Source organism: Theropithecus gelada, chromosome 2 (assembly GCF_003255815.1).
Source record: "Theropithecus gelada isolate Dixy chromosome 2, Tgel_1.0, whole genome shotgun sequence".
NCBI lineage: Eukaryota > Metazoa > Chordata > Mammalia > Primates > Cercopithecidae > Theropithecus > Theropithecus gelada.
In genome coordinates this window covers 81,374,443-81,393,823 of record NC_037669.1, presented here as the reverse complement: position 1 = coordinate 81,393,823, position 19,381 = coordinate 81,374,443, and the positions used below count along the sequence as shown (strand labels likewise).

General features: G+C 38.8%; 1 protein-coding gene across 5 annotated transcripts in view; it reads right to left on the bottom strand.

Annotated features, from left to right (window-relative positions):
* Positions 1 to 1,729: 1,729 nt before the first annotated feature.
* The window catches only part of C2H3orf67 (chromosome 2 C3orf67 homolog), a 309,119-nt gene continuing 291,467 nt past the window's right edge, over positions 1,730 to 19,381 (bottom strand). For 4 of the 5 annotated variants that reach the window (XM_025377409.1, XM_025377411.1, XM_025377408.1 and 1 more), the window contains 2 exons: positions 13,773 to 13,867; positions 1,730 to 2,293 (listed from right to left, as the gene is read on the bottom strand). In XM_025377409.1, coding sequence (XP_025233194.1) covers positions 2,181 to 2,293; positions 13,773 to 13,867 — 208 coding nt within the window. In that variant the 3' untranslated portion in view covers positions 1,730 to 2,180. Of the gene's footprint in view, positions 2,294 to 13,703; positions 13,868 to 19,381 lie in introns of those variants that run through there. The other variant, XM_025377412.1, reaches the window with a different exon arrangement.

The following is a 19,381-nucleotide window of genomic DNA, read 5'->3' as shown; positions in this document are numbered from 1 at the left end:
TGGCCCCTGGAACAAACGAGCAAATTGGAATCCCAACTCTGGGATTTTTGAATTGAAAATGGGAGTTAACATTTCTGCATGGTTGGGTATGTAGGCACTGGAGTGGCTGAGTGCTCTGACAGGTGGACTGAGTAGCTGAGAAATGTACGAGAAGAGAGAAGAGAGGGGAAGAGATGGCAAAATCAATCAGAGATGAGCGGCAGAGCCAATGCTTCTAGACTCCCAGGATAGACATCTGTGGTTTTTACCTGCCTGACATCCCTCCCCATTTTCTTAACAGTGCCCTCTACTCCCTCAGGGAGTATCTCATTCCCATTCCATGTGGTCCTGGGGATAACTGATGAGTTAATCCTACCATCCTCTTGCTCCTTGAGCAGAGACCTGAGGCATAAAAAAGTGGTGCTGTCAACTTGGTGTCCATCATCATGAGAAATTGTTGGTTGCTGCTATAGGGATCTCCGGGGCTGCTCTGATGTCTGTGCCTCCCAGAGCTTGATTGTTCAGCAAGTTTTTGAATTCTGGGATCAAGGGTGTGTGTTGCTTGCAATTTAAGAATCTCAACAGAGTTCACTACAGTCCTCTAGGTGCCAGCCCAAATCTATTCAGAGGCCTTATAGCCTTATAGCATTCTGTTTTGGGGCATTTGAGGCACTCCCGTATCCTAATTTTTTTTTCTTTATCTAGCTAATGTTGTTTTTGATATTTATAACTACAAGTCTTCACTAATACAAATTCTAATTGACTCCCTTGTTTATGTAGATGGTCCTGAGACTATTTAAAGCAGAAACAAGGCCTTCCAAGCCCTATTCCAATCTTTAAGGTCATAATCAAGATAACCCAACTCTTTTATCATTTTGCATGCTTTGGAAAGCTTAATTTATTCATTTTCGTTTTGTAAGTATGAAGATCTTGGAGAGAAATTTATAACAAAGGCATACTTTGTGAACAACAGGATTAAAAGCTTATCAAACACAAATATGGTTCTAAATAATGTATGATACATGGAATAGGAGTCCAAATCTACTCCTGAAAAAGAGCTCTTACTTCCTCTATCAAGCAATATTAAATGAAATTATAGTACCACCATTAAATCCAACTGTACACCAATAAATTTTTATTTCCAATGGTACTCTTCTTTATTAAAAAATCTTTATTAAATAACAAAATATGCCAGCTAATATAATAAGTACTTCCTTGAGCTCAGTATCAATATAGTTGGCACACAATTCAAGGCTGTCTACCCGAATGCAGGAAGCACATGATTTTTTCCTTGTGATCCAGCAAGCAGAGTTACACGGACATCAACTGAAAAACCAAAGAAAACCTCTGGGATTTCTCCAGGCCCAGGTCACAGGAGTGGTGTGGGGTGTGTGTGTGTGTGCATGTGGCGGTGGGGGGATTTCAAAAAGGTGATTTCTTGTGAAATATAGATCTATGGAGCTAGATGTGAACCTATTATTAGAATTAAGAGATAATTGGCAAAATTTTTTTTTTTAAAGAAAAATATAGTGCTAAGCAGCTTAAGTGATTAACAATGTTGTGATCTTTGGCAAACTCTGGATGAACTATAATGAAATGGAAATAGTGGGGCCAGTGCCAATAAAATGTGATCATAAAGTGTGACTAGTTCACAATGTTTCCTTTTCTAAAAGGCGAAGAGAAGGAAAGTATCATATAGGAATATTCTGGAAAAGAAAGTGGAGTGAATGAAAAGAAGCAGTTTAAAAGCTATTCTTCTTACCATTATATTTATTTTTAATACAAATGTCATAAAATAAAAGGTACCCAGGCATCTTTTAAACAAAAATACATTTTCTGTATATCAAGCCATCATTTACAGATTAACACTGTAAAAAATTTGAATGAATAACTCTTAATTTGTTTACATAAAATTATCTGAAATAAACAAAATTTTACGTAGAATGAGAACAAACAAGAACCAATTCAAACTCCTAAAATCTTGCCTCTGTATTAATTTCTTCAGTTTCAAAATCATACTCATCTACAAAAGGAATGTAGGATTCTTAACATCGAACATTATTTACAAAATGAATTCGTTTCTCTCAGTTACTGTTGATTCCGTGTCACCCAACACACAGGTTGTGGTGACTCTTTGAGGCACCCTGAACTGCTATCCTGCTCCAGCTGGGAGTGCCTGTTCCCTGCCCTGGAAGGAGGCGTTATACCAACTCATAGTATTTCCCAGTTTGGGGGTCAAAGTAACAGTTCAGACAAGGGTCATACAACAAAGTCAGTACTTCCTCGTCCTCTTCCACACTGAGGTCTTCTTCACCTGTGGGGAAGGGGAACCACAGACACGTTAGCTGTTGGCTTGGCCCGGAATCCCTAAACAAAGGGCAACAAAGCAGGAATCACCATCTCTCCTGGGGGATTTTCTTTATGCAGGTAGAAGGTTTAGGCTGGAAGGGAGGAGCACTGTGGAAGTGGTGAGACTCTACACATGCAGTGCCAGGTGGAGAAGAAACAGCAGTGAGCAGAAGGACCAACTTCATGACAAACGACAAGAAAAACTGAGTGTGGAGAACTGGCGGGAGGGGAAAGAAGAAAAGGAGAGCGCCAAAAGACTTAAGAGTTTGTGCTCATTAGGATTAGAAAACTTGCCAGGATCCAAAACTAGTTGTCAAAGTTCTAAACTTCTTCATGGGCCAGAGCTGTACAAAATGCAAAACAGTGCAAACTAACTAATAAAATAGAAAACTTGATCCTCATTCAATCATCCTAAAAAGGCTACCAAACAAATATGAATTAAAATAATAGAACTATAAGATACATAGAACAGACAATATACACAGAAAACAAAATGTCAGGTGATTTGTAGTTTTATTAGTGGTAGGGGAGAAGTCTGTTAAGTTTTTTGGGGATACGAACATGGCTTAATGTTTTCTCTTGTGACAGGCATTTAGATGGATTGGACAGAGAGGACCCCACCTACTGTCTAAGTCATTATCAAGGCCTGCTGGCTTCCAACAAATGGCATGAAATGAAAAAAAACTGTTTTAAAAAGATGTTTCCTGAGCACCTTTTATGTGCCCAGTATTGTGCTAAGTACTTTCGTATTCACAAGTGAGTGCATTCTGAGTACTTCTGAAAGTTCATGTAATGAGTTCAGAGGCTGAGAGGTCAAGACTTTCCCAGCCAGAGAAGATCAGAGAGTAGGCTCAGGGAGAAAGAGGTGACTAAGACAACACTCCTCTCTCTTCAAAAGCTATTAAAGACCAAAACCAAACCAAAACCAAACCCCAAACGAAACCCAACTGAAGCTTTGGGCTATGTGCTCACCAGGGTGAGCTTCAGAAGAGTTTGGATGCTGGGCATGGTGCAGGGCTCACTTATAATAGAGGTTCAATAAAAATGGAATGTTTCTTGAAGGTGTGAATAAAAGTCCATGATCTTAAGTGTCACTGCCCAGAGGAAGGGAAGATGGTGGTGGTGGTGGTTGTGGGGTTCCATCTTACTCAGCCAAAATCAGACCAAGCTGGTACCTGAACATTGTCAGGACTTTGACAAACTGGAGTTAGGTCCAAGGGAGTGGTGCCTAGATGGTGAATTGGGGGTTTAAAACTGTACCACAGCCATTCCTCTGCCCACTCTTCTCCTAACCATCCAAAAACACATTTAGCATGATCCTTCCATGAGCCGGACACTGAGTTAGGTGTTCAGGACATGATGGTAGGAAATAATCCCTATTCTTAAGGACTGTGCAGAGAAGCAAGTGAAATGTGAAATCAGCTGCCTCTTGTGACTTGAGTTCAGTGTTACCAGTCCTTAAAAGTGGAGTTCAATTGAGGAATGATTACATGTCTTGCTTGCTAATACCTCAATTGGTAGAGCCCTTGATGGTTTAGAAAGCACTTTCTCATGCAGTAGTTCCTTTGGCCCTCATGACCCTGTGAAATAGGCAGGAATTATCATGCCCATTTTATAGATGAGGAAATCAGGGTTCACAAAGTTGAACAGCTCATCTGAGGTTGGTTGATGAGTAAGAGGCAGAGCTGGTGACAAACTCTCAGTTTCCAGACGAAGAGTTCAGTGTTCTTTCTACCAGTCAGAGTACTTTGTACCAGTTTATTCAGTTGGACCTTGATTATGCTAAAAGAATGGTGTAACATGTTTAATTTGGGAGTTATTACATTAAATTTAGACATAGGAAAGACTAATAAAAAATTTAAAGGTGTCTTACATTTTAATAAATCAGCTCTGGAAACAAAGAAATCTGATTTCTTATAGTCCAAAAATATTGTTAAAGATGAGAGAGTCCCTGGGGGAGGGCAGAGGCAAACAGTTCAATAAGTCCAAAGGAAATGGGCTTGTTAACTCCAGAAAAGAGAAGGCTTAATGAGGTGACAGCAGCCCTTCTGGATTCAAGTATATGAAGGGTGGCATAGGAGTAAGAAGTTAAGAAAATCTGGCATTCCAGGAGGAAGCAATAGGATCAACAGGTGGCAGCTAAGAGGAGTCATTTTTTTGGGGGTGCTTAGCACAGGGAAGAATTTTCTAAGCATTAGAGCTGACCAGCAAATGAAACATGTACTCTGGAAAGGGTGAAGCAGAGAGTAGGGCAACCATTTGTGCAGAATTTTGTAGATGAACCCTGCTTAGGACAGGGGACCAGATCCAATAATCCCTGCAGTGCTTTTGATGAGCTTCTGTGACTCTGGGCTGCAGCAGTTTATATCTTTGAAGTATGAAAGGACTTTGCTAACAGCCACATAAGCACCCTGAGCTAACAGCCACATGAACTGACCTGAGCACCCCGCACAGTCTCTAATTAAGAACAGGAACTCAGAGAAGGAAGGCTGCCTTTCCTTTATCTTCTTCTGTTGTCTTCAGAGTCCCCAGGGTCCTGCCTCTGTCCTTGAGAGTACTCCTCAAATGGTCATTCCATATTGAAAATGACCCCCTTTAGATTACTTTTTCATACCAAAGGAGAGCATGTACATCCTCTACTTTCATATACTCAATCCATTATGCCTTAAAGTTTGGACTACTTGAGAGAAATGAATAAAATTAGTTTATCAATTAGTATCTGCTATGTGATTGAGCGGGGCATAGTCTAGTTGTGAATGTGACACAAACACATGAAACAAAAGCAGCTACTAAAGATTAATGAGGAGTTAAACTGGAAGGCTCTACAGCCGAGTGGCTAAGCGCACTCAAGGGCTCTAGAATCCAATACACTGGGGGCGAATGGAAGCTCGGCTGCTTACAGCCTGAAAGCTGGCTACAGACCATTTCACCTCATCGGACCTTGGTTTCGTTGTTTACAAAATGGGAATAACAACGCCTATTTGGTAGGGTTTTGAGGAAGATTAAATTAGACACTGGTAATATGTATAACACAGCACACATAGTAGTTGTTTAATAAATGATAGTTACTATTAGGGATGATAATAAAATAAATCATGAACTATGGGCTATAACTTTCTTCGTAACTCAGGATGGAAGTACTGATATAGCTTAAAGTGTAAGAAAAGGCTTCATAGAGGTAGGAAGGATGACGTTTAGATGATGGAGTCAGACAGACTGACTTCCAAATCCCATTTCTACCATATCACAGCTGTGGGATATTGGGAAATTCACTGCTCTGAGCCCCGGCTTCCTTATATGTAAAGTACAGATAATAACAGTACCTGTCGTTGTTCCTATGAGGACTAAATAACACTCAGCACACGTACACAGTTAAGTACTCAGTAAATGTTGTTAGCACCATCATCATGGAAAACAGGATATGTGAGCTAGACACAAGAAGGGTTATGTACATTTATACCTTATTCCCTACCCCAAAACTGAATCTGTTTGATTTTTTTTCACAACCCCAAAACATAGTGGATTTGAAAGAAATAGAGAGACCCCCAATTAGTTTTATATAGAACATTATGATAAATTCATCTTATAAATAAAAAAACAGTTCTTACACCAAAAATCATGTATGTTTCCAAAAGTAAAACTATTTTTTTCCATCAGATGTAACGTTTAAATCACATATCCCTGAGGTAAATGATTATGAGTGAAACTCTCAGGGACCTGCCATTGGATTCTGTCTTACTCCATCAGCACATCGTGAGGAACTCTGACCTCTGGCACATAAGAGTTATATGCTATATAATTATTTAATGTATTCTGTGCCTGCACTTGCAAAAAAGATAAATTTTTAAGCTGGTGCTATTAAATGAGAAAACACAATATATTTACAATCAGTCAGGAACCTTTCAAGATGAAAACAACCATTGTAATGGCCATGGGTCTTTATCACCCATTTGCAAAGGGATCGAGGTAAATCCAATTCATTAGTAGAGGTTTTGCCACATAATGCATACAAACTGGAGCAATAACTGTGATATAAATGCATTCATTCCAATACATATCACTACAGAATGGGACCCTCATGCATTATAACCATGGGGACTAAGATAGGTTTTGTGGTTTTTTAGTACCAAAGCTTCAAATGGATGAATTTTAAAACTACCAACAATGACATTCATACAAAAATTGGGTGAGATTATGTATAATTTTATGTTGAAGTAAGTGCTTTAAACTTACATAAAAGGTTTTGTTTTCATTGTAACTTAATTTTCAAAGTCTCCAACTTACCTCATTTTGCCATTATAATCCCTACGTAATGAAATTATAATATCATTAAGCAATTACCACTATGATGTCAAGCATTGGGAAATGTTTTGAAAGGTAATTATCGTGGATGGGTATGGGGTAATTTTCAATTATATTCTTGGATAGAGCTGAGTTTGTTTTTCCTCAAAATGCTAAATTGCTCTATTTAAAGATTGGCTACAGAAACTCTAGAAGGACAAATTAACAAATAAAACCATTTTCTGCTACTAGACTAAGAGCATCTGGATAGGGGTCCAAATTACATTTTTTTCTCTTCTACACACAATAAAGCCATTTCTAGTGAAATAAAATTACCTTTCAGATAATAATCTATTTACAAACTTTCAGCCTCATCCACTTTGAAATTGGTTAACGGCAATAACAGAAGAAAAACCAATGGAGCCAGACCAAATGCAGCAACATAGGCTGCCCTCCTCTGGGTAGATCAGCTCGGGTAAGTAATCCCTCCAGTTCACTTTCTGAAAGTCAATTAATATAAATGTTTAATTATCTATATTTAATGCATTTTAACTGTAGATAATAGAAAACCTACACGTACACAAGACATCTCTTCAAGCTTGAAAACAAATGATGTGGCTCTAGTTTATCAGATTTAAAAATCTCTGAATCAAGACATTGAACTTGATTTTCGATTTTCTGACACTGCCATCTACATTTTTTTAAGTTAATGTATTTTCTCTCCTATAGATCTTGAGAACTGATTGACTGTATTTTTATGTGCATACTAATACACTATTGTTTAAGCAATTCAACAGTGAGGGATCACCATTTGGAGCAGTCAGCCTTAGGATCAATGAAGATGACATTTTAGATAAGATTCTGCTGAGTACTGGGTGCTTGCAAACTCTACCACCAACATATCTCACAGTAGGGCAAAATTAACTCACACCAAAGCCTGAGAAAGTCCACTGTGCACTGCTGAATTTCGGTTCTCAGCAAACATGTGCCCTCAAATGGGAGAAAGATAAATAACCAACAATGGAATGAAAACAATGAAATGCTACTTTCTTCTAATTAGAGGGCTATATTGTTTTTGAAAGGCAAATAACATGGTATTATTATAGTTCAGGTGTCATTTGGGCAATAGGTACATTACCCCTTTTGTAAAAACTGGTGGCTATATTTTACTTGGAAAATGCTATTTTAGGGAATATGTTGAAGAATTTGGATCATTAATTAGGAATTACTACAATTTCATTCTTTCCAGGTAGTCTCTACTTATAAATATGCAGTGATTCAGATGTCCAGTTGTAACTGTGTGTTTTACAACTCTAAACGCACTTTGTTACATGTGAAGGAAGGCACCTCTCCAAGGTACTGAGCTCTGAAGTCAACAGAGCCCATAGTCTCTTAGGAGCCTGATTTTAAGCAAGGTATCAACATTGAGCTATGGGAAAATGCATCCCAATTCCAGCAAGGAAAGCTGGGACCAGCCTTCTGGGTTGCACCTGGGGGATGGGTAGGTGGGGTGGTTCTGGAATAGGAGAAAGAGCCTCAAACACCTGCAATGTGTTTAGCTCTACTGGAAAGTTCACTTCCAGTGGCCCTGAAAAGAAGGCATCTCTTGATACTAGTGAGGCACTGATTTCCCGCTTCTCTAATCACTTCCTGCAGAGAAGACTCCCCCAGGACCCTGAGAGCCATATAAGAGAAAATATCACCCTACTCACAGGGGAAGCAGTGGAGGCTCTGCATTAAAGGAATGTTAGAAATACCATGAACCATTTTATAATCTGAGAGTTGAGGTGGGGTCCTATGGGTCTAAGAAGAGTACCAAGGTAATTATTATTTTATCCAGAAAGCTTCAAGAAAATACAACTTCCTAAATTAAAAAAATTGCAGTGGATATTTCAGTCATGTGGTTCTTATCCATCTAAATAGGGATTCTGTGGTCATACTACAGTGTGGGATGTAAGGGTGTGGACCCTGGTCAGACAGGTCTGGGTCAGCGTCCTGATGCACACTCAGGGTCTGTGGCCCAGGCTAGCCCCTTACCTCATCTGTAAAGTGGGAACATAATATAAGCCCACACTAAGCAGTGTTGGGAGGAGGTATGAGGTAATGCACAGAAAAATTCCAAACAGTGCCGGGTACCCAATGGTGCTTTATTAATGCTGGCTTATTATTTTCATATCACCAATATTGCTCTTTTGGGGAAAGTCTCCTTTGCATCTGAAATAAATCTTCGAGGTACAAAAAAGATCAAAAGAATAGATCAAATCATTCTCATATTTCCTATGGCCAGTAGAGTCACTCATTCACTCATCAAATATTTATGGGGCATTTACTGTGTCCTAGAAACCACACTAGGCACTAGGGGTACCAGAGTTGTTCAGCAACTTTTAGACTCAGAGTATTAGGTAAATGTCTTTTTTTTTTTTTTTTTTTTTTGAGATGGAGTCTCGCTGTGTTGCCCGGGCTGGAGTGCAGTGGCCGGATCTCAGCTCACTGCAAGCTCCGCCTCCTGGGTTTTTACGCCATTCTCCTGCCTCAGCCTCCCGAGTAGCTGGGACTACAGGCGCCCGCTATCTCGCCCAGCTAGTTTTTTGTATTTTTAGTAGAGACGGGGTTTCACCGTGTTAGCCAGGATGGTCTCGATCTCCTGACCTCGTGATCCGCCCGTCTCGGCCTCCCAAAGTGCTGGAATTACAGGCTCGAGCCACCGCGCCCGGCCGAGTATTAGGTAAATGTCAAAGAATTATGTGGCAGTTAATAGGAGGGCAGTGAAAGAATTCCTCTGTTGGAGAAGAGCAGGCAGCCAGATCCTAACCCCCACTTTAGCCAGAGCAGAGCTTTTACCTCTTCCATACATGAGGATTCCTTCTTTCTGGTTAACTGTGCGAAGCCATAAAATTTCTGTAAACTCTTTACTAGTAATTTGGATATTACATCTATAAAATAAGCATCTGCTACCTATTTATATCTCATGGGAGATTAATCAATGTCCATGTGGGAATATTCTGTGTGGCTTTGCCATAAAAAAGGTATGAGAATATTATTTTTATGAGACTCAGGCAACTCCCAAATTCCTTCTGAATGCCTTTCCTACTCAAAATCTATGTAAACTGCAAGACAGGGCTACAGGCCTGAAAAGAGAGGTCGTTATTATTCCATTTTGGAGCTGGTAAGCATGAATAATTTAAGGGTCATAACTGTAAAGGAACAAATGTCAAAAACAAATTGACAACTATTCTTTGAGCAAAGTATGGTTCATTTTCAAAAGGTCATTTTAGTAGTTTTCTCAAATAAGTTCTGAAATCTTAACTTCCCACTTTTACATTTCACACAAGCTCCAGGAAAACACATTTTAGTAAGTGTTAAGGGCACCATGTCCAGGGTAATTGATATTCAGCAAGTGTGTTACAGCCCAGGAGGAGCTGTGAAGAGCTGACCGTTTCCCATCCAGTGGGATGTCAGAGATCTGAATGCAGTGCTCTTCCTGCCGGCCGACTGTGCTGGAAACCGGGCTGTTCACTTGAAGGTGGCATTCATGCACTTGAGACATTCTGGATGAGCAGAAACTGGCTGTGACACAAACTTCTACTGAATAAAGTAGGGACAGATATAACTCATGCATTTACTTTTGTATGGCCTGGGGCAAGTTTTCTAGAATTATGTATTAGGCAGAGTATATCTCCCCGCTGTTAAAATGCAGTAATACCTCCAGCTGCAGAACTGCATCTTGGCCTCGCCATCTCTGATAGAGGTATGATGGCTCAGCACATCCCTGCACTGCCCTAAGTCCCAATGTAACCATGTGGAAGATGGGATAATAATAGTATCTATACCTCACTAGGCTGTTGTGAGAATTCAAGTGCACATGTAGGCCCAGAACACAGGAAGATTAAATAAGTAGCTATTATTATTTATATCCTACAAGTCCAAAAGTGGGCAATACCTTTGCCTGTGAACTAGTCCTCAGGCACCACATTCACATCCCAGTGAAATGGTTCTGTAGAAAGGGCACCGATGTGGGAGAAGCCTGGGCCCTAATCCCAGCTAGGGCTCTGACTGGGCATTTGATCTTGGTCAAGTCATTTACCTCTTTAGGCAAACTGAGGGGTTGGACCACATCAGTGTTTTTAACTGTTCATCAGAGCCCCAGGGCAGGATTCTGAGATCCTAACCCCCACTTCAGCCAGAGCAGAGCTTTTGTCTCTTCCATACATGAGGATTCCATATGAGATTTCACTTGAAAGAAAAGTTGTTACTGCTTATGAATAAAGTTTAAGAGCCATGGCATAAGGTGATCTATAACTTTTTAACTGCCAAAATGTATGGGTCGAAGTTCAATACTCTCACGATTAAATTTTAGAAATATATCAAATATACCAAAAAAATTGGAATGGGGGGAAAGTTGAAAGTCAGATTTCAATGAATTGCTCTACTTTTTCCTGCCAAGCTTGTAATAAAAAAAAGGACCAGTTAAAGAGTATTTCCCACCCTCCTTTCCTCCCTTTATTCCTTCTCTTCTCCTTTATAATGAGAACGTAGATAATCTAATATATGCTGGAACTTGCACAGGGCACCAAGGATCCAGGAGTGAGCAAACCGACAGTTTCCTAAAAACTCAGAGGCTACTTAGGAGGAAAGGCAATAAACAAGTAGACAAATCAAGATTTTCAGACTGTGAAAAGGCATGCAGATGATGTCAGAAGGTGAAGTGAGAGAACACAGTGAGTGGCAGACTGATCTACTTAGGTAAGAGTGTCTGGGAAGGCCTTTAAGAAGATAAGCAACATGCAAATACCCAGGCCCGGCAGTTCCATATCCAATGATCCTGCCCTTCATTCAGCTGTTCACTCCCTTGGCCTTGCCTTAGATCTGGTCAACTGTGGCTACCTGTCATTTCTAATAAGCATGGGTGGGAGGAGAAGAGGGCAGGCTCAAGGCTAACAGGTGACCAGAGGTATCTCTCTCTTTTTTAAAGAACTTAGCCACTGAGCCCTTGAGATATTTTAATTTGCTTTTTCCTGTAGATCAGAAACTCTTAATGGAAAAATAATATTTCAACTCCTGGTTTTATATATACATATTTTAGTAGGTAATCTACTTACCCAGTTCAAAACCCACAAAGGATAAAAATATAGTGGCTGGGCTCTGGGGCCAGGATGCATGGGTTCAAATCCTAGCTTTGTGCCTCTGTAGTTGTGGGATGTTGGGCAAGTCATTTGAGAACTTTGTGCCTCAGTTTCCTCAGCTGTAACACATACACACACACATACACACATGCACACACACAGCTTCGTCCTGGTGGTGGTGTGAGGGCTAAATGTAATGACTTGGTATCTGGCATAAAGTAAGTGCTAAATGAATGGTGTCATGTAACAAGAACCCAGGAAGGGTTCCAGACTGCTCACAATCATACTTCCCTTCCCCTTTTGATGATATAAACTGGAAACTTGAGCCCATAATTTTTCTTCAACACTTTAGCAGAACAGATGGAAACACTATCTCAGCATACTGGTAAGTATGGACTCTCTTATGCCGCCTAAAACTAGACAATTAACAGGCCATTAACCAAATAGGAAACACTGTTTTTTGATGGTGTTAATTAACTACAAACCACTGAAGCATATCAGAAAATGGGAAGATGAGCAAATAGAGAATGCTCATTTTTGGAGGCATTAATCAACTACAAACCACCCAAGCATATGGGAAAAGGGCCAGGGGACAGCTGATAAAAATCCAAGGTGACAGGCAGAAGGGATGCTTGATCTGGGTAACACTGGCCACACATTTCTAAAATTCTCTGAATTTGCCCTCAATGGAAGTTCTGTTTACTTTCAACATAACTGAGCTCCTGCTGTCAGAACCGCGCTTGGCAACGGCGACTTTAAGACATCCTTCCAGCTGCTTCTCGCTAATATATACCTTGGGTGCCTTTGCTCAAGGACCACGCTCTCAGTTCCTGTGGCTCATTTAGGACACCTAACATAACACATTATTTGTTCCCTCACAGCAAGGTCTCCTCCTGACAGCCAAGATTCTATTTTTCTGTCATAAGTAATTATAAATGCACACCTCTAAAAAGATTCCCAATTTGAGGGACATAATCTATTTTAGATAGTAAATCACAGAGACATCTCCATCCCTTGGGCGGCCAAAACGTACAACTCAGATGTATGAGCTCTCACTCTGAATTCTCCATACCTGAAGAAAAATGCGATGCTCTACTTTTTTCCCTGGGGCAGTTAGGAAAAAAAAAAAAAAAAACAACTGGCACTGTTTTTGGAGCAATTTATATTGGTTTCACTTCCATTTTTTTCAAAGCTTCAGATATAACATTTCCATCTTCAAAATTCAACCCAGAAAACTGTCTGAGAGAGTCCCACTCTGAGGTTATTTGTCACTCCAATTATGCACTTGAGATTTACCCCATGACTCTGCCATCTCAACTCCTCAGTTTTCACCAGAGATTCTCTTATGTTCCTCCACCACGCACACCCACAGTCAAGTTCCCTGCTCACAACCAGAAACTAATGGTTCATCTTTATGGCTCACGCCAACCGAACGAACACCTGGCAAATTTTCATTCCTGGTTCCTTCTGATTTTTATCTTACTAATACCTATCATAGCTACGTGACAGCTTCTGCTTCAATGCAAAGGTTGTATCTCTGCATTCATGGAAACAGGTATCTGAGTGATATTGAAATATCGTGTCTGCTGTATCATAATGCCAACAGCTGGTATTTGGTAGGCATTCTAAGTGCTTCATATATAGCACCTCGCTGAATCTTCACAAGGAACAATCGGGGGAGCACTATTATTCATATTATTTTATAGATGTAGTAATCAAAATTCATAAAGGTCACACAGTGGGAATTGGTAGCGCTGAAATTCAGATGAAGGTCAATTTGACATCCAAATTCTTATACCTTAAACTATATTTTGCCCTGGTATTAACCTTTAGAAGAACAAGGGTAATTTCTCTCATGTTCTTTTTAGTTGTAAAGAATCCATTATTCTAAAAAATGAGGTTCAGGTTACCTCATTTAGGGTGTGTAAGACTAAGTGATCAACATTTAATAAAAACAGTGGCATCTCAAAGTGATGGATTCTCTCTATTTATAGTAAATTATTTTTATTTTCTTGTGCATATCATTTTTCATATTCCCACCTTGAACACTCAGACTTTCAGAGGAATCTGGACGCTGCTCAGCCGGCTGTTGACTGGGAGGAACAATTGGTGGGCTCAACATATTTAACCAGTCCCTAAAAAGAAAACAAAGTGAATGAGCATGTCTGGAGTTCCACATATAGATTTTATGTTTCCCATGGATTTTCAATTCCCTGGGGCTTCCACAAAGAAACACTTTTTCCTCCTTCATATTTCAGAAAGACAGATGTCCAGATATCAATATCCAGTTTTGTAAATTGGTTAATATGAAGTCAATCACTTAACTAGCCAGTTTGAGAAATACTTCAACTAAATGAATATTCCTCTCAAAGTTTATTATTGTTGCCATTAAATTATAGCAGAATTCTTTTCACATAAGAAATTATTTCAATAACTCAGAGGAAATGCAGCTGAGATGAAGCTCCTTATGAGCTTTGGGTAAGAAAGCCTGACAAAGTCACAAGCCACATGTCATGGATGGTCACACTCCACAAGGTGACTCAAAACTGAAGTCAGTCTTGGAGCTGCCATGGAACCCAGCAGTGGTGGGAGTCAGTCTCTCTTAACTTGGGGCTTTCAAGCAGTGAAGGGAAAAGAAGCAGGAAGTGAGGGCATTTTCCCCATCTCTTTACTTTCCTTCCTACTGCACTCTTTCCTGGTCTCTTGCTTCCTCTCGTAGATACCTGGGGTGTACTATTCAAGCTGGTGACATCCAGAAGGCTTGAATCACTGTATGTTCTACTTCAAGCCCTTCTCATCTCTAAACTTACTACTGAGCTTCATTAGAGGTAGGGAGCAGTTAGGAGGATGTAAAAGATTTTCCAATGTGAATTCTGTTTCTTGCACTGCTATTAGTGCCCTATATCATTTACCTTATTCTTCTCAATAGGAGTATGTCTTTATAACGAAATAATTTCTTTCTGTATTTCCTATGGTATTAATCTACAATGGGAGACAGTCCTAACCAACAGCTAAGAGCTGATAAAAATCCAGGCCAATTCCAGCTCTGTGCTACTGCAGGCCAATTCCAGCTCTGTGCTTCCTATAGTAAGAACTTGGCCAAGTCACTTAGCATTGCTAAGCTTTATCTGTGAAAAGGAGATAATAATAATGCTTCAGAGTTGAGTGTTAGGATTAAACAGAAAAAAATGGGAGAAAAACATTTGTTGTGAATATGGGTACAGAATTAGCACTCAATAAATTTCAGCTTTGACCGCTGTCATCTTCATTATCAATGAAGATCATGGTGTGGACCTACCTATAATGATAAATAAACGAAGGTAGAAACGGACTTTGTTGGAACTAAATCAGCAAAGGATGGTAGAATGATTACCAGTCTATACAGCAGATATTTTCCTTACAAACTATTTGCTCTTCCAGCATAAAAAGCATATTAATGTCAAAATTACCTAATTCCTACTTATAATATTTTACAACACTTTCAGTCACTACTCACCATAGCTATCACTAGATTATGGCTGGTGAAATAAGCAAGGTGAGCATGCTGTGTAATTGAATTTCATAATAACACATTAAGGGCATCAGAAAGGATTTGTCACAGACTTCCAAGCTAATGGGGCATTTTCTGATAAGCACTGTTTATTTAGGCTACTTAATTATAGCAGACCAAAAAATTTCTGCATTATAGGAAATTACAAGGTCATATACAAATTACCAGCCCAGTGACCTCATTACTCACTAAGGGTGATGAAGAACAGGGATGAACAGGAGAAAATAATGTTATCACATCATGACACCCCCGGTTACAAATCAGAAACTATATCATCGCAGTAGGAGCTACCCCAGTGGGGAAAGTGTAGGTGGAAGTTGTGTGAATGTTATGAAATGTAAGACACTTACTTCTTAGGTCAATAATTTGATCAATGTTTTTCCTTTTCAGCAGTAGCTATGAAAAGTACAGGGCACTTCTTTTTGTGATTAAAAAAATTTCAGATTTATAGAAAAGTTGCAAGAAGAGTATAAAGAACTACTGTATATCCTTCACCCAGTTTCCCCACCTTTAACATTTTATCATATTTGTTCTCTATCTCTTAATCTAGGTATCTACTGACCTACCTATATATCTGTCTAAACAGGGGTCAGCAAACGATGGCCCATGGGCCAAGTCTGGCCCACTGTCTGTTTGTGTCTAGCTTGCAAACTAAGAATGGTTATTACATTTTTAAACGGTTATTTAAAAAAGTAATGTCTCATGACAGATGAAAGTTATATAAGATTCAAAATTCAGTGTCCATAAATAAAAATGTATGGGAATACAGCCATACTCATTTGTTTACATTTTGTCTATGGTTGCTTTTGTGCTACAATGGCAGAGTTAAGTAATTTATTATCTGCTCCTTTACGAAAACATCTGATGATCCCTGACCTCTATAACTGTGCACTCATATTGGTTCCTCTAATACTAATCCAACACCACAGGTTCATTCTCATTTTTCTTCTTTCCATATTTGTAACCCCTTTCTGACAGTGAGGAAACTGGCCCTCAAGATATTTACTTACTTCCTGAATTACGGAAGTTACTGAAAGTAGCTTCAGAATTGCCAAGCAAAAACAAACAAGAAATACTCACCCTACACCTACTCTCTAGAGTTCTTGATTTGCTTACAGTTATTTTTCTTCTTTGGTCAAAACACCACATTCAAAACTGACTTTGGTTCTTGTTTTCTCCATCTTCAATGTGAACGTATTAGTCATTCGAAATACAATGAAAGTCATCTGCTTCCTTTTATGTTACATTTTAGACTTTTTTCCCATTCCTGTTGATTTGTATTACTTTTGTTGTTGTTGCTGATTACATACAACATTAACAATCAAAAGTCAGAACTACAGAAGGGCACATTTAGGGTAAGAGTCACATCCTCCTATCTATTCCAGTTTGTTCCTATCCTCTCATCACTTCTACTCTATTCCTACCCACCCCTCTAGAGGTAATACATTTCATTAGTTCTAGTATTGCCTTTCTGTGCTTCAGTTTGCAAAAACTGAACAGATACATGTCTGTTTTTTATTCCCTTTCTTATGCAAAAGGTAGCATATTATAGTACTCTTCTGTACTTTTATATTTTTAGCTTATAATTTATCCTGGAAATCATTCCATACCAGTTCGTGGAGAGCTTTCTCTTTCTTTTTTTACAGCAGCATAATACACCACCCTATGGATGTACTATCATTTATTTCACCCTCTTCTGTGTTTGAGCATGTTTTCAATGTTTGGCAATGATTGCAATTAACACTTCCATGAATAACCTTGGGCATGTCTATTTTTGTATACTTAGAGGTAAATCCCAAAAAGGTAAATTTCTTAAAGTGGGATTCCTGGAACAAAAGGTAAATGCATACTTGGTTTTGTTAGATATTGGCAAATTCCCTTCACAAGGGTTGCACCTGTCTTAATTCTCACCAGCAATGTATGAGAATGCTGATATACCGAGAGTAACTTTAGAGGAATATGTTGTCAAGTATTTTAAAGCTTTCTGATCTGAGAGGTGGGAACTGATACTTTAAAGCAGGCTTGATTTGAATTTGTTCTCATTATAAGTGGAGTTGACTGTATTTTCATATATTTAAGGGCATTTATGTAATACACATATATACATACACACACACACACATTTTTTTTTCCATGTGCCATATATATGCTTGTTCACATCTTTTGCCCTTTCTTCTATCAGATTTTTTATCTTTTCCTTACTTTATAATTTGTCTTTGTTTATGGTGGTTTTTCTTTGTGCCATACAAAAGGTTTTATTTGTATGTAGTCAAAGGTATCAGTCATTTAAAAAAAATTGCCTCTGTATTTTGGGTCATAGTTATAAAGCCTTTCCCTACAACCAAGTTCTGTAGAAATGCACCCATGTTTTCTTCCAGTTACTTCAAATGGCTTCATTTTTCACATTTAGATTTCTGGTCCATTTTTGGTTTATTCTGGTATATTGTGTAAGTTTGTTCTGGTATAAGGTATATCTAATTTTACCTCTTTAAAATAACTAGAGAGTTCTTTTGACAAGTAATGTTGTTTTAACACAGATTTAGAAGATTTTATACAATTAAGAAATTTTTAATCAAAGAAACTAACTCATTTGTTTAGCTTTTTACTAAGTAAGCATTTACAAAGTATAATGTAAAAAGAAAGGTTTCTATTTTAACTAAAATATAAAAAACTTTGGACTAAACAAAATCAACCAGGATTTTTCTTAGCTTTAAAACCACTGTAAGTATCCCAAGAGGAGGCTGGAGTATGCAGCATTGCCCAAATTTATGTATCTAGAACTGTTACATCTTTTGGGACCACAGAACACACCTTGAGAAATGATGCTCCAAGTTATACCATTTCCCCACTCTGGTGGCATTATGTTTGCTTGTTTTGTTTTTCATTTTACTTTATATATGTTTAATAATTTTATTTTTTCAAGGCATTCTTTTTTGGTGACTTGATAGTAAGCAGAAATGTGCAGTCCAGCATCTATATCTTACATGTTTACATTTTTATACGTGATATTTAATGCTGGCCTATTGTCTTGATCCTTGATCAACTCCTTTAAACCTCCATGCTTTCCCCTACATAAGCAGCAAACATTCAAGGAATGGGGAGTTCTAGCTGAGGCTCCTTCACCACATGCCAGTCTTAGCTTTAGTTCTGAAGCATTTCCTTGGTCTGCTTCTTACCCAGCTACCTGTGCTCCAGAATCTACTCTTGCTTGTTGTTCCACCATTTCCATACTTGCCCCCTGGACTTGATACTCTGGTTGGTTTCCTCAGGTCTGACTATAATCGTTTTATGCCATGGACTGACTCTATCTCCCTGTAATGAAAAGCCTCCAGTTCCTTCGGTAGATAAACATCCTTTCAGTCAGGCCTGCTCTCTGAGCACATGCAGGAAGGAGCCTCTTCTTCCTCCTTCCTCTTGAGGACTCAGGTATGTCTCCCACCATTACCCTCCTCTTGAAACGGGAGGGACAGGGTTCCTAGGCACACCTGCACATATTGAGTACTGCTGCAAGAAGAGGTGCTTTATTCAAGAGTCAAGACCATGGATTTATATTAAATACACAAATAAAAATATTGAACAGATGAAGAATAAATACTATGTTGTGAATTTTTATAATGGCCAGATTGATTTAATACTAAAATCTTGGCCATAAAGGAATACCACATTGTTTTCATTCAACCTGCATGCTAGACGGTGGACATTGCCTGTGTAGGGCTGAATCAGACACCTTTAGAACTGAAGACAATGTCCTCAGTTAAGACAGACTATAGCTTCAGTTCTTTTGTCTAAAAACAAGATTGTGTTTACAAGACAATTTTACATACATTTATTTTATTAATGTGCTTCCTATAAGTATTTTGTATGTGTATACACACATATATACATCTACACACACACACACACAATGTATATATAAAACATTATATGAGAGCAAGTTAGCTTAATCATCCCTTTATGTATACAGTAAGCATTTATTGAACTGCTGTGTACCAGGCTGTGTGGGGATTTCAGGATAAATTATTCTTGGTTCCTACACTCAAAGAGTCATGGTCTGATGGAGGACACAGTCTAGCCAAAAAAAAAAAAAAAAAAAAACAAC